The sequence below is a fragment of the Tetrahymena thermophila genome, assembly GCF_000189635.1.
Source record: "Tetrahymena thermophila SB210 genomic scaffold scf_8254697, whole genome shotgun sequence".
Lineage (NCBI taxonomy): Eukaryota > Ciliophora > Oligohymenophorea > Hymenostomatida > Tetrahymenidae > Tetrahymena > Tetrahymena thermophila.
In genome coordinates this window covers 475,023-491,008 of record NW_002476463.1, presented here as the reverse complement: position 1 = coordinate 491,008, position 15,986 = coordinate 475,023, and the positions used below count along the sequence as shown (strand labels likewise).

Sequence of the window (15,986 nt, the reverse complement as noted above, 5' to 3'; positions counted from 1 at the left end):
AAATGCTTTCTACTTATAAAGATGCTGGGGATGGGGGATTGTAATAAGATAATTTAATTCCAATGTAGAAGGAAACCCTTAAGAGTATTTTATCCAGCTTTAAAAATAAGATGAATGAGACTCATTAATTGTATTCTTAAAATTCAAACTCTCTTCAAAAAGAAGATAAAGAAGATGTATATAAACATGCTTTTTCTTTCGCTTTTCTACTTTAAAAGTATTAAGAGAAAGACAACTCACTATGTTTAGAAGATTTTATTTAAGAAGCTGAACGAATGAGAGATCATCAGTTATACAAACCAAGCAAGGCTAATAAAAAGTTTAATATAATGCCAAAAATATCTAAAGAAAAGTTTGAGTAATTTATAGAATATGAAAAAGATACAAGATTTCCTCAACCTAGAAAAACAGTACAGTTAAATACTCAAGCAAGACTTCCAGAAAGACAAACATCAAATTAAAAGCCTGCAATAAGTAGTTTATTGAATAGCAATAATAATTAAATCTCATCCAACTCTAATTAAGGATATGGGAATATAAATAGTTTTTAGAACAATCCTAATAATAGTATTGATAATAATAAAAATAATAATAATAATTTTGGTCCTACTTAACAAAATAATAACAATGGGTTTTATAGATCTCAAAGCAGTTAAAATTAAGATGAACAACCATAAAAAACAAATGGATATAAATAATAGTATAACAATGGCTACAACAGCTATTAAAATTAAAATACAAATAATTTTGGGTATGGTAGAAATAGGTATCAAAATAACAATAGATATAATAAAGGAAGGGAGTAAATTGAAGAAGAATAAGATGAGTAATAGTAAGCTGGAGGTTTTAAAACAGCATCAGAATAAAGATATTAAAATAATATGTTAAAGAGATAAAAAGAAGAAGGATTCTATAATAAAGAAACTGGAAAATATGGTAGAAATAATGGATAGCTAGAGTTTGAAGGTGTGAATGATAATAAACCTAAATACGGATATACAAAATATGGAAGTAACTAGGGAGTTGATGATGTTGTTAATCTTGTCCATTACCATACTATAGGGAAAAACCTCAATTTAAATAATAATTCTTCATCTAATTAAGCTGCTGCCTTAAATGGAGGTGGTACAGAAGACGAATATAAAAAGACAGGACTAAGCAGAAAATTCAAACCTCCAGGAGCACCTGGTTCAAATACCGGAGGGAAAAAAAATGAATAGTGTGAGCAGCTCAAAGGAATGGATTAAAAAGTAAAATTTATTAAAACAGATTTTAGTTATTAAAAATTTTTTTCATAAAGTTAATAGATTTAATTGAAAACGAAATTGTAGAAAATGCTGCTAATGTTAAGTGGGAAGATATAGCTGGTTTAAGTTCAGCTAAGGAATCTGTCAAGGAAACTATAGTTTGGCCTATGTTGAACCCATAAATCTTTACTGGTATTAGAGCTCCTCCTAAAGTAAAAAACATTTTAAATTTAATAGTTAATTTAATATTTAATTATAGGGTCTTCTCTTGTTTGGACCACCTGGAACAGGTAAGACTATGATTGGCAAGGCTATTGCTAATCAATCTGGCTCTACATTTTTTTCTATATCAGCATCTTCTCTAACAAGTAAATATATTGGTGAAGGTGAGAAAATGGTAAAAATTCTCTTCAAGCTAGCAGAAATGAGATAACCAAGTGTTATTTTTATTGATGAAATAGACTCACTTTTATGTGCAAGATAAGAAGTAAAATAAATAATAATAAAATTAAATATAAATTTATTTTAGCCTAATTGCTAAAATTTAAGATAAAACAAAAAATTATTTACAAATTTAAAATTTTTAGAATGAAAATGAGGCAAGTAGAAGAATTAAGACAGAGTTTTTAGTTTAAATGGAAGGTGCTACTTCAAGAGAAGAAGTAAGATTGTTACTTATAGGAGCAACAAATAGGCCATAAGAACTTGATGATGTGATTAATTTTCAAAATTTTGGATTTCATAATCTAATTTATTTTATTAATAGGCTGTTAGAAGAAGATTTGTTAAGAAATTATATATTCCTCTACCTAATATGGTAGCAAGAGAGTAATTGATAAGAAGAGTAATTGAAAGAGAATCAGCAAAAGGAAACGCTTTTGATATGAGCGACCAAGTAAAAAATTAATTGCATATAAGAAATACTAAGAAGATAAATTATTCATTTTTAATTTTAAAAATTTATAATAAATAGGATATTTTAGAAGTTGTTCAAGCTACAAAAGGTTTTTCTGGAGCTGATATGACAAACCTTTGTAAGGAGGCAGCTTTAATACCTATCCGTCAATGTACTGATATAACAAACATATAGTCTAGTGATATTCGTCCTATCAATAAATCAGATTTTGTAAAGTCACTAAAATAAGTTAAAGCTACAGTAACTTCAAAAGATTTAGCTGGATATTTTGATTGGAATAACTAATTTGGTAGTTTTGAAATAAATATGGAAGAAATAGATTCCTGAAAGTGCATGATAAAATTTTTATTTCAAGTGAAATAAAATTAAATGTTAACTATAATAAACTGTCCTATATATTTTTTAAAAATGTATAGCTTAGAAAATATTTTAAATATTTTTTATATAATAATTATTTTTATTACTCATTTTTATTTTTTACTTATTTATTTAAAAACTATTTTTTTAATATAAAATGTTATTGGGAATATCTTATATTAACTTAAAATAAAATAAAACATAATCCAAATATATAAGAGGGTAAAAGAGTATGAACAGAAACTAGGCTTGCCTCTTTATTGCTTGTAAAATTTTTTGCAGTTTAGCTTACTAAACTTGATTTCGATAAGCAATAGCAAGCTATGCTAATTAGCAAATAGTGTGAAATGCAACCTTCCAAATAAAATTCTTTGAAGGCAAAAATAGGTAGATAGGCAGGTTTTAATTTCAACCCTATTGATATTCTCTAACCAAATAAATTAAAATTCTATTTTCAAAAAAAATTATATTTTAAATTTTTCAAATGAAATCAGATTAAAAAAACAATTCGGTTTATATATATATAATATAATATAAATTATAATTGATAATTGTTCTAATAAACCTTGATTTTGTAATAATATTTAGTTTAAGCTCTAAAAATACTAATTGCCTATATGACTGGTAAAAATAAGTAGAGCATTAGAGTAATTAAATAGGGAAATAATAAAATTTATTATTAATCAAAGTTTAAAATTAAAAAGATAAACAAACAATAAAAAAAAAAATTTTAATTAATGTAATAATTTTCAAAATCACAAATAAAAATAAAAAATTAATCAGTAATAAAAGCGTAAAATTTTAATTTCAATTTGATCTAAGTATAGAAGAAATAATTCTATAATCTACATCCTCTAAATTTTCACTTTTCTAGCACTTAGTTAGGAATTTTTAAATATATTTTGATTGGAGACTCTCTTAAGACAAAATATCAAGCTGCTTTTCAAAATAGCTTATCTTGTTTTCTTTAGAAGCTTTTTTAATAAAATATTAAATTAAAATCAACTATTTTATAAAAATAAGATATTACAATTTTTATCTTCTTTATTGCTTATATTATTCAAATAGAAAGTAGAGCAGCCTATAAGCTTTAATGCTGCAAGTTGTTCTTTACTTAACAGAATCAAAGCCGCTTTTTTTAAAAATATTATATCTTTATACAATTCTAAAATATCTAAATTTTTATTTAATTGTTCTTCTATCGCTTTTTTAGTTTGCTTTCCAAGTTATTTAGAGATTTTGTCAGTTTTAGCGGTATTCCAAGATCTAATTAAATAAATTATTTTTTGGTTAAAATAAATATTTAGTAAAATATATATGTCAAATTTATTAAATGATTACTTATCTTCTAAGAAAATTTTTTACGCTTTTAGCATAATTTAGTTATCTGTAGTTAGTCTCAGTTTTTTTGAATAAAAATCTTCTGTTTTCAAATACTGCTGTGCTTGGCTTGAAGAAAGATTGTAATCTTTTAACTCAGGTAATTTAGAATTTTCATTATTTTGCTTTATTTTTTCTTTAATTCCAATAGTTAATTCGATTTTATTTGAAGCTTTGTCTCTATAAGAAAGTGTCCTCCTACGATTATTAATTTTTGAAACATCTTTCAAAACAGTTTAAGAAATCTCTGATAAGTTCTTTTACATTTATGAGATAGAGTTTAAGCCTTTACCAATCACATTCTCAAGTTATGTTGGTGAGTGGCTAGGTATGGATTTATAAATATCATATTTTTCTTCTTTAATTTCGTCATTTTATGTTTAAAAGTAAATATCTTCTGTTTATAAAGGTTTAGATGAGTAAAGAGTATTTAATTAGTTATTTTGTTTTGATTTATCCATAACTGATCGTTATTATTCCTCAAAGTTGATTGATTTAGATCCTACATTTTCTTCTGCAACTTCATATTCTTTCATTTTTTTTTCTAAGAAGACTACTTAGTTTTCTTCAAGTAATTTGTTCTAAATAAGTAATTATTCTAGAGAATCTTGGTACATATTCTAAAAAAACAACATTAAGAAATTTTACTTGATAAATCTCTAAGATACCATTCTAGCAAAAAATCCTAATGTCATTAGCAAAGCAAATGTGCTATTAACAAGAGCTAAAACTTCAGGGAAAATTGGATAATTAATTTAAATACTGTAAACAATTTCATCTGGCTATATAGCAACCTCACAATATGGTGATTACTACAAGCTACTACTACTATCAAATGATTAACTTTAAAATCCATAAGAAATTGGCGAAGAAAAAACATTTTCTGTCTGGACCAAAAGTCCTTTACTTACTGTTGTAACTTGACTCTATACACTGACTGTATTTATATTTAGTAAACCTCCTCTAAAAAAAATAAATTAATTCTTAAAGCTTGTTTACTCTTTCTATGTAGTGGTGTTGAATTAAGAAGTTAAGAATTTTAATCTAAGTCCTGCTCTTGAGCCATTGATAATATTTAATACATCTGACTGATTTGCACAATTACTTGGGACATCCTATTTAAAACTGCTTTTTTAGTAACAGCCATAAACTAATAAAATAACCTGAGAGAGGATGTTTTACTTTTAGTTGAAAGAGATAGTACTATTTTAGAGATTTGAATAGTCAATGCAATTATATCCTTAGAGATCTGGATGAGAACATTTAACTATTTAGAGTCTTGTTAAATTTGTATGCGAACCATTTTGATAGTTTAATAAAGCATAGTTCATTATGTAAGTCTTATTATTTTAAGCTTCTAAATCTTCAATATTTTGATTTGTGTTATATTCATATCTAAATGCGAATAATTCTTCTTGAAGAGGTATGTCTACTTATTCACTAATGAAACTTTGTTATCTAAATTTAGGAGCAATCTCATTATAGAAGTACTATTTAGACAAATAGACGAAGTAAAATAGGATAGTCATTATAATAGCGAGTGATAAAAGGACTCCAAATTTGCTCCCTTTTTTTTGATTTGAGTTTCCAATATTAAAAAAGAAAGGAGATGAAAATAAATCAAATTTAAATATACTCATTTTTTATGATTTTTATTATTAATTTCTTTTAGATAATTATATATAAGAATTATAGATTTCTTAAATGCTTTTTTAAAGCCAATTATTGAGTTTTAAGTTAAAAAAAAGTAAACCTTAATTTTTTAATTTTTAACATATTAGATCATAAATTAACTTTTTCATGATTTTATTTTTTCATGTTATTTTAACCATAATTATAAATTATAATGACTTAAAAAGAGTATAAAAGTTCTAATTTTAGTAAAAGAGATGCTTAATATTATGTTAATGATCTTGCTTGCATCACTAATACTATAAGTTAAAATAAAAATACTATGAGCAATTAATTAATTATTTCTATTTAAATATATTTTAACATTCTTAATAGTATTTATTCTAAGCTTACTAAAAAAAATCATAAAAAATGATTTTTTTTTTAATATTATTATCATTATTAATTATAGTCTCTAAATTAAATTAAGTTAAATTATTGCCATAAAATTTTTATTTATTTGGCTTTTTATTTTTTCAAAAAGATTAAAAAATTTTAATTAAAAAAAGTTCCTTTAAAAGTAGGATTTTGGTTTTGTGAGTTATTGCTTTGCAAAAAATTAGAAAATATAAATAAAGCTAGACTGAATTTATAAAATAATATTGAATAATAGGTTAAATTAATATCAGAATAAATGAAAAAAAACAAATGCATAAAATGTTTAAATATTTTCTATTTGGTTATCAAAAAACTCTTAGATGCTCTTTTATAGCTAATAAATTGAGTTTTAAGTTAAAAAAAAGTAATTCTTATTTTTTAATGCTTAAAATAATAGCATTTAAACCATAAAAAAACTTTTTCAAGATTTATTTTCTTTCATGTTATTTTTAACCACAATTTATAAATTAAAATAACTATTAGAAAAAATAAATGATTATAAAAATTCTAATTTTAGTAAAAGAGGTGCTTAATATTATATGCTCTCGATATTAATGACCTTGCTCATATCCTTAATAAAGTAAGTTAAAATAAAAATAGTATGATCAAATAATGTCTCTATTTAAATATGTTTCCAATACTTCAAAGTATTTATTCTAAACTTTCTAAAAAAATTCATTACAGACTTTTATTTACTATTATTTTAAGGTCTCAAAATTAAATAAAGTGAAATCACTGTCATAATAAAAATTAATAAAAAGAAAATTTTATTTATGGTTTCTTATTCTTTCAAAAAAGATTAAAAAATTTAATTAAAAAAAATTTGTCCTATAAACCTTTTGGTTTTTTAAATTATTAATTTGCAAAAATTAGAAAATATAAAGCTTGACATAATAACTAAAATAATCTCGAATCATGCGTTAAATTAAAATTAGAGTAAATGAAATAAAAATAATACATAAATATTTTTTAATTTGTTGATAAAATATATAGATATATTTTATTTAGTTATCTAAAATTCTTAAATATTATTTTACAAGCAAATTAATTGATTAACTTAATAATTTTAATTTATAAAATAATAGCATTTAAACCATAAAAAAACTTTTTCTTAATTTCTTTTATTTCATGTGATTTTTAACCACAATTTATAAATGACTATTAGAGTAAATAAAAGATTATAAACGTTCTAATTATAGTAAAAGAGATGCTTAATATTATCCACTATTAATACTAACGATATTGCTTACATCCCTAATACCATAACTTAAAATAAAAATAGTATGATTAATTAATTAATTAATAATGTCTCAATTTAATTATATTTTCACAGTATTTATTCTAACCTTTCTAAAATAATTCATTTTAGATTTTTATTTATAATTATTTTAAAGTCTGTAAATTGAATTCACTGCAATTAAAAATAGATAAAAAAAAAATTTATTTAAGGTTTTTTATTCTTTCAAAAAACATTTAGAAATTTAATTAAAAAAAGTTTTTTCCAAGGCAAGATTTTGGTTTTGTTACTAATTTTCTAGAAATTAGAAAATAAAAGCTTAACTGAATTTCTAAAATAATCTTGAATCATAAGTTAAATTTATATCAGAATAAACGAAACAAAAAATATACATAAACATTTTCTACTTCGCTATCAAAAAACTTTTTGCAAATATAAATATCATAAATGTAAAATATAACTACAATCCAATTATTTAGGATTTAGAAAATCAAATAACTGAAGTATAAAAATAATTTTATATTATTAATTCAAATAATAGCAAATAGAAGAAAATTTGGTTATTATTAATATCAATCAAAATATGTTATGTATCCATTTCGTGTGTTATGTAATTCTAATCGATTCACTAATGATTTGATTGTGTATAATTTAAAGCTCATTCTTTTTCATCTGTTAACTTTTGGATTAACAGTATGCAAACAAAAACATCAAAGTACTTCTATAAATTTAGTTATTATTAGTATTTTTCTAAGGAAAAAACCTTTAATTAACCAAAACTCAAATGCTTTTTTATATAAAAATATTTTGCATAATTCAAATAAATACTTTAAAAAAATTTTTTTTTTAAATATTCTAATATTTTACTTGTATTTTTATATATTATTTACTAAATTCATCTCAAATAATCAAGTTTCAAACTAATTAAAAATTTTAGTTAAAAGGAAAAATATTTGATAGTAGAAAAATATGTAGCATTTAGATAATCTAGTTAATAACGAAATAATTTTTTTTTTGTACATCAACATATTAATTAATAAGAGAATGGTGAACAGATAGATAAATGATTATTTTTTTTAGAATTTGATAAACAAATGTTAAGCGAAACGAAAATGAAAATTTAGTTAAAAGTAAAAAGGATGATGATAATAATAATAGCAGTTAATCTACAACAATTTATTGAAAATGTTATAAAATATATTGTAATAACTATCTAAATATAAATATTTGATAAGATCTAGCAAATCCTCTTTCTTTACAAGATTTATTTTTATTTTTTTCAAAAGAAATAAAATAAACACACACATATTTTAGAATATGAAACATAAATAATAATTAGTTTCATCAAAATAAAAAATTAACATATTAATTATAAAAGATCAATATATCAATTTTTTGCTTACTTACAATAAATAATATCATAAATTATTTTTATTAAATAAATTTATCTGATAATAATAAATTTATCAAGGGCTATAAAATAGTTTATTAAAAAACAAAAATACATTTTTAATAATTTTTAATTTTACAAAATAAATTAATTTTTTAAAATGTAAAAGATTAGGAAATAATTAAGTATAAACTAATTTGAAATTTTAAGAATAGACTAATTTTTATTAAACTATACTATTTAACAATTACAAATAAATATTTTTCAAACATACTATTTAATGTATGAAGGTGAAGTTAAATCTTAAGAAAATGTTTACTGTATAGAATTAAAAGGTGACAAAAAGTTATTTTGTCTACTAATTTACTCAGGTATAAATCTCTAATAATTAGCAGCAGGTGAGTTAAATTATGTTGAAATAGTTGGAGTAGAATATGAATTAACTAACTAAGAATTTATTGGCTCATATTTATTTATGAATACAGGTTTTTCAATAACTCTTTCTATACGCTATTTCAATAAAAATTATTTTAAATTTTAATTTAAAATTTAAGAATTACTGGTTAATTGATGTAAATAGGTCTATCAATTATTTTTTGCTTTTCTATAATCTTAGGAACTTCTATAACTTTTTCTATATGTACTGGCTTTAAACATTTTAAATAAATATTATATCAATTAAATAAAAATAAAAAATACAGGTTCTTAAATATAGACTGGTCTATCAATAAAAGTTTCCTTTTCTATAAATCTGTCAACCTTTAATAAAATAAAATATTGATTTTTATTTATTTAGATCAGAATTTAAATTTAATTTTACTGGTTTTTCAATAAATACTGGTCTCTCGACTAATTTTTCTTTTTCTACTATTTGAGGCACTTTAACTATTTTTTCAACCTTTTTTATTTGATTTTTTATTATATACGATTATTATTTATGAATTGATTTACAGGTCTATCTACATATACTGGTCTGTCTACTAATACTTCTTTAGGGATAAATCTAGGTACTTCAACAAATCTATCAACCTATTATTTATTAATGATATTTTTTTAATATTTTATATCAAATAAATCTACTAATTTTTCAACAAAGAATGGTTTTTCTATAACTTTTTCTTTATCCACAAACTCTATCTTAGGAATCTCTTTTACTTTTTCTATCACCTTAATAATTAAATAGATAAATTATTATTATTTTTGTAGGAATAAAATTGCCTACTTGTATTTAAGGGACGATCTTTTCTCTTTCTAGTATATGCAATTTCTTCTCTATTGTATGCTTTACCTCAGCTTAGGGTCTAATTATTTTTCTTACTTCTTTTTTCTTCATTAATTTTTATATAATATAAATAAAATTATAAAAATTAACTAGTAAATATTAATTATTAAGTAACAAAATAAATAAAACAATTGAACATTTTACCTGCTTAACAATTCTAACATTGTTGATTTCTTTTAGTATTTCGATTCTAGTTTAACAATAAAATTAAATTAAATTTATAAAAAAGAGTATTTATTATTTATTTTACGGTTTTTCAATTACAATTTCTTTGACTGTTTCTTTGTTGATAATTTTAACTTCTTATTTTCTTTTGAGAAGATCTAAGTATTTTTTTTCTAAGATATCGTAGAGAGCTTTTTGCTTTTCAAGCTCTATCTTAGTTTCTGTGCTTTAATTCTTATAAATCTTGAGCTCTTCTTCAAGAATTCTTATTGTTTCTTTGAGCTCATTATTTAATTTTTCTGCATTTTATCTCTAAATATCAATGATATCTCTTTCAGATACTACTTAGTTTAGCTTCTCAATGTAAGAAACCAATTAGTCAATTAATATTTTCAAAATTCTATATAAATCATTCTTTTCTATTATAACTTCAATGTCTTTCTATTGATTATTATTTGGCTTTAACTAGATACTAGATAAAATATTTGAAATCACATCCATTTATTTTATTTGATTTTTTAAGCTACCAAAATTGAACATATCTAAATTTGAAGTGCTCACTCCTCCTTTGAAAAATCCTTATGTTGATTGAGAATGTACAACATTTTTTTTCTTGTTAGATACTGAATCTATCTTAGATACTTCTGAAAGTTATTGTTACAATTATTTGTGTTTCTGTTTCATAGAATTAAGTTTTTATTCTAAAAATTCACTTTAGTTCTTCTACAATCCACTCTTTTAGGGTATATTACCAGCTTCTAAAGATCCAAGTAAATTTGCTGTGTCTGTTTGAATAGTTTCTTGCAGAATAGTCTGCGCATTTGGAATAATTATTCTATTATTTAAGCTATCACATTCATGGCTAATAGGGCAACTTAAAATTAATGCATTATTACTTCCACTTCCTTATTATTACTCTATGTCACTACTCTATATTATTCGAGATTTCTGATATTTCAAAACATCATCAATATTTCCATATTCCCTAAATTACAAATCAAGTGTGTTTTTGTTTAAAGACCCAAAATTGCTTGATTATATACTCATTTTTCTTATTATTTTTGAACCTAATCAGCCAAATAAAATCAAATTTGCTATAAAATAATTTCTATTTTCTAATAAACTCTTATGAAATTTAATTCCGAAGTATATTAAGGTTAAAACTTTATATTTAAAATGTCGTTTTTTACAACAAAATACTAAATGTGTATCTTTTTAATTGGTTTTAAATTTGTAAAAGTTGTATTATTGTTATTAATTAATAACTACTTATTTTTATTAAATAACTTTCAAATGAAATATAAACAAACAAACATGCAAATAAATAAATAGATAAATAAATTGACTGACCTATATTTCAAAATTTATTTATTAAATCATATAAATTTTATTTGAATACTGAAAAAATCTTAGAATCTGTTAAAAAATCTTTTAAAACGAAATAAAGGACGCAAATAATCTATTATAAACAAACAATGAGTAAATATTTTAATTTAAAATAGATAATTTTTAAAACTATAAAAATAAATGAGTTGTTAAATTTAATTCAAACTTAAAAGCATGTTGGATAGCTAGTAACTAAGTCTAAGAAAAACTGTCTATCCATTTCCTCAGTACCATAGGTTTTAGATTTATATTCTTTTTTATTTTTATGATTTACGAATTTAGTTCTTATTTTATCTTCTGATACATTTTCTTGCAATGTTAGTCTTTTTTCAATTAATATTAGATCTTCAAAAGTTATGATTTCTTTTCCAATCATCTGGAACGCTAAACCATATTTACCACTAGAGTTGATATCTTAGCTAGTAATTAAAACAAATAAAAAGAGATAAATATTTATTTTTTGAGGATTAGCATCAGGAATAATGGTTTGAGCTAATTTAAATATTTCTTGATTTTATGGAGAATCCTGTAGACCTAGGAATTTTAAGAATTCTCTGTATTCTTTGATGAACTCTTCTTCAATTTCCTCTTCATCTGGGTAATTTTTTTATATTTCATTAATAAGTTTTGTATACTGCAGTAATCTTTCAGGATTGATTTTATTATCTTTCTACCACTTTGTAAATACTTTTAGCTTCATTTTTAAATTTAATTAAAAAAATAAATTTATTTATTTAATTTTTCATATTTATTGATTGATTGCTAAGGTTTAAATTCAAAAATATTTATTAACATGCATTTAAAAAAATTTATTAGAATAAAAAAGACCACTAATAAATATAATTTTTTTAATAAATTTTTCTAAATAGTAATGGCTATCAACTATTTTTATTTGGAAAAATTAATATTTTATCATAAAAAACTTTATGCTGTTGATGCTATTTTTAAGGCATCCTTTTTAATAACAAATTATTACTATTATTATTACTTATTTATTTGGCATTCAATAACAAAACTAAAAAAATAATAGTCCAATTTTATATTATTAAATTATTTCTTATAAACTGTTTTTATATTTGAGTGAGTATTGCTAAATATTTTTAATGGATTTATTTTATAAGTTTAAATTTTCTAAAGATTGCTCTATTATTTAAAAAGTAACAAATTTTTTATAAATATTCATAAATTTGTTTTAAACTGAATAAATGATGTGATTGATTGTAAGTAAAATTATGAACATTTCTAATGATTGAATTAAGTTAATGTTCTAAATTTCAAACTACTCAATAACAAAACTAAAATGCTACTACTCAAATGTATAATATTAAATTAATTTTTATCAACTTAGTATTTAATTCTTACTAAATATTTTTAATAGATTTATTCTAATAGTTTAAATTTTCTAAAGATTACTCTATTATTTAAAAGGTAACACATTTTTTATAAACATTCATAAGCACTTTTAAATTCTTTAACAAATGATATTGTTGATTCATCGATGGTAAGTAAAATTATGAAGATTTTATAATAATAGAATTTAAGTTAATTTTTGATATTAAAGCAATTAATTAACAAATTTAGTTAGTTATTTAGTTTTTGAATTACTTTATCATTTTTTCAAAAAATTTTTAAGCTATTTATATTGGCTTTTTTCACAAAATAATTGATTAAAAAATATATTTTCAACTAAATGTAAAAATTAATTTATTTAAGCTTTTGTCAAAAGTAGAATTTGTTAATAAAAGAACATATTTAAAAATACCTTATTTTAAAGATCTTTTTTAGGTTAGAGCTATAAGGAATATGAAGTATTAGATTATGCACTAGTTTTATTTAGTGCGGATGTTGTATTAAGAGCAAGGTTTGATGTTGCGTTCAAATTAGAAGTTTTTAATTTCTAATTTTATTCAATGTCAGCATTTACATTTTTTATGACTTATTTTGTTGTATCTATTTCTTTTAAATTTTAGTACAATTTAATTTAAAAGAATAAAATATTTTATATTACTTGATTATCCGAGAGTTGTTTAATCGTTTATCTGAGTGAAATTTAATGTACTTTATTAGTTATTCTTTTTTGCTTTATTTCCTTATGCATTCTGCATATTCATGCTCATCATCTTATTTTTTTGGTTTTAATACTCTTCTAAATTTAGGTTTTCTATGAGTTCTTTCTTTTTAAGCATTTCTTCTGTTGGGGGAAATGCTTACCCTATAGGAGCTAAACTTTATCCACTTGCTAACTTAATAAATTCTTCTTTAGTAACATATCCGAATCCTTCTTAATCACACATTTTAATCATTTCTTCTATTTCCTCTGGCTTAGCTTATTCACCTATTATAAGATTTTTATTATATATTAATTTTACACATGTTTATAAAAATAAAATTCTAAACCAATAGATTCAAGGAAAAATGTCAGCTACTCGGAAGTAATTTGACCAGTATTTCTATAATCTATAATTTTAAATGCTTATTCAATTTCTTCTTTTGTAAACATATCTGCTATCGAATCATATGCTGCATTATTTTCATCTAAAACAAAATTTTTGTAACCAGGAACAATATTAATTGACTAAGCTTCGGTTCCCTTTTTTTTCATCGAGTTAGCTGCCATTATATTTTAATCATCATAGTTGTTTTATCCAAAATTCTACATATTTTTTTGCTTACTTTAACTAAAACTAAATTAATTGGTATTAAAAATTAGAATAATTGTTATTTTTAATGATTAATATTTAAATTTACAGATTAATTAAATTACTTTAAAAGTAATGAGTTGTTTAATATTTTTTTTAAATTTTGTTTCTGAGTTTCTCTAAAAAAATCATTAAAGATAGAAGGAATGAATCAAAAAATCTTGAAAATGAAAAGTTTAAAAAAAGATATTATTTTATATAAATTAAAAAAATAGTTTCATTTTTAAAGATTTAATTTAAACTCACTTTTATTTATGAATAATTTTTTAAGTTTTTATTTAAGATTAAAGTATTACATTTACTATTTTTTAAGTTGCTTTTATCTTTAATTGTTTCATATTTTTAAATAGCAAAATGCATTATTAGAATGATTTTAAATTGGCGCAATATTTTGTTCATTTAATTTAATAACCCAGTTAAGTGGATATTTTGAACTGAGTGTTTATTAGGAGGTAAAAAAAGTTAAATTATTTTAGAAAATTTTGATTTTTTTAAAAATAATTTTATTTATTGATTTTAAATACTTTTTAATTTAAGAATGGTATTTTATTGTAAAAAAATTATAAATTATTTTACATGATGAAAATTTTTAGAATTAAAAATTGAATGAAAAACAATAATAATTTTAAAATTATATTTTAAGATTAATTAATTTAGATTTATTTTTGTTTATTATATTAAAATTCATATGATAATATCCAATCAGCATAACCTGTCTGAATCCAATTCAAAAAAAATGTATTTTTAAAATATTAATTTAGTAGTTTAATTAATTTTTATTTCAACAAATTTAGAAAACAAACTAATTATTTTAAATATTAAATTTGATTTATTTTTTTATAAATTTATTCTATTAATGATAGTGAAATAAGGAGAATCTATTAATATACTAGTCTTAGATAGGTGGAAGATTATTAATTATATTACACAATTAGTAAATTCTATTTATATATTCTTTGAATTGCATTTGTCAAAAATACGAAAAATTATTTGATTATGATTCTAAATCATTTATTCTAAAATTTCTAAAAAAAAGACATCAATATTCATAATTTGATAAAATATACCAAAAAATACTACTTTAAAAAGAACTATGATAGTAAATCAGTTTATATTTTACTTAATTTATTATAAAATGAGAAAAACTCCTTTCGGTAAGAATAATCATAACTTGATCAAAAATAACATTTGAATTTTTAATGATAAAAAAATTAGAAACTGTTGAAAGAGATTTATTTGAATTTAAAATAAATTTTAGAATAGTAAATTTATATTTATTTAAATAAATAGATACTAACGAACAGAATTAGTTAGATTTGATATTGTAAATATAGGGGTATAAGATATTTGATTTGAATAAAAGATCAAAAATAGGAAATTTCGTGAAACAAATAAGGAATGAAAATTATATCAAGTATATCTTAATTTTAATAAGAAAATATGTCATTGATAAAAATTAATTGATTAAAATAAAATGTCTAAATTAAGTAAATAAAAATTGAGATAGATAGTTAGATACACAGCTATTCTTATAGTCAAAAAGGTTAAGTATATATGTTTTCATACAATCAAGAAATTTCATAGATAAATAGAATTTGAAATGAGGAGAGAGTGAATAAATGAATGAATGAACAATAATATATATAAACTTAAATAAATTAAGGAGAGAGAAGATTAGTAGGTAAATTAATTATTTAGTTAATTAACAAATTAAATAAAAATAAGGACAACAAAATCGTGTAAGTGAATCAAAAGGACAATTAATTAGTTAAGTAATATAATTAAATAAAATTTCTGAGATATTTATTACGCATGTTAATTAGCCATAATCATAAAAAATCAGCTATTAAATTGTTAGGTAACCAAAAAGAAAAAGAT

General features: G+C 21.3%; 4 protein-coding genes across 4 annotated transcripts; 1 reads left to right on the top strand and 3 right to left on the bottom strand. All coding sequences in view use genetic code 6, as the record gives it.

The window, feature by feature from the left end:
* Positions 1-2: 2 nt before the first annotated feature.
* TTHERM_00088010 (AAA family ATPase) lies at positions 3-2,490 on the top strand (the record flags this gene model as incomplete). The annotated part of the gene is made up of 6 exons (XM_001012750.3): positions 3-1,250; positions 1,301-1,459; positions 1,507-1,734; positions 1,835-1,960; positions 2,014-2,142; positions 2,221-2,490. 6 exons carry the CDS (start codon positions 3-5, stop codon positions 2,488-2,490), a joined length of 2,160 nt encoding a protein of 719 aa, XP_001012750.2.
* Positions 2,491-3,327: 837 nt separating this feature from the next.
* TTHERM_00088020 (AMP-binding enzyme family protein) lies at positions 3,328-5,429 on the bottom strand (the record flags this gene model as incomplete). The annotated part of the gene is made up of 3 exons (XM_001012751.2): positions 3,328-3,494; positions 3,551-3,786; positions 3,862-5,429. 3 exons carry the CDS (start codon positions 5,427-5,429, stop codon positions 3,328-3,330), a joined length of 1,971 nt encoding a protein of 656 aa, XP_001012751.2.
* Positions 5,430-8,530: 3,101 nt separating this feature from the next.
* On the bottom strand, positions 8,531-11,070 carry TTHERM_00088030 (alveolin 2; the record flags this gene model as incomplete). The annotated part of the gene is made up of 8 exons (XM_001012752.2): positions 8,531-9,086; positions 9,137-9,223; positions 9,276-9,335; positions 9,397-9,605; positions 9,657-9,743; positions 9,799-9,903; positions 10,003-10,048; positions 10,109-11,070. The coding sequence occupies 8 exons, from the start codon at positions 11,068-11,070 to the stop codon at positions 8,531-8,533; spliced, it is 2,112 nt and encodes a 703-aa protein (XP_001012752.2).
* Positions 11,071-11,569: 499 nt separating this feature from the next.
* Positions 11,570-14,068, bottom strand: TTHERM_00088040 (EF hand protein; the record flags this gene model as incomplete). The annotated part of the gene is made up of 4 exons (XM_001012753.2): positions 11,570-12,103; positions 13,172-13,365; positions 13,418-13,744; positions 13,807-14,068. The coding sequence occupies 4 exons, from the start codon at positions 14,066-14,068 to the stop codon at positions 11,570-11,572; spliced, it is 1,317 nt and encodes a 438-aa protein (XP_001012753.2).
* Positions 14,069-15,986: the final 1,918 nt, after the last annotated feature.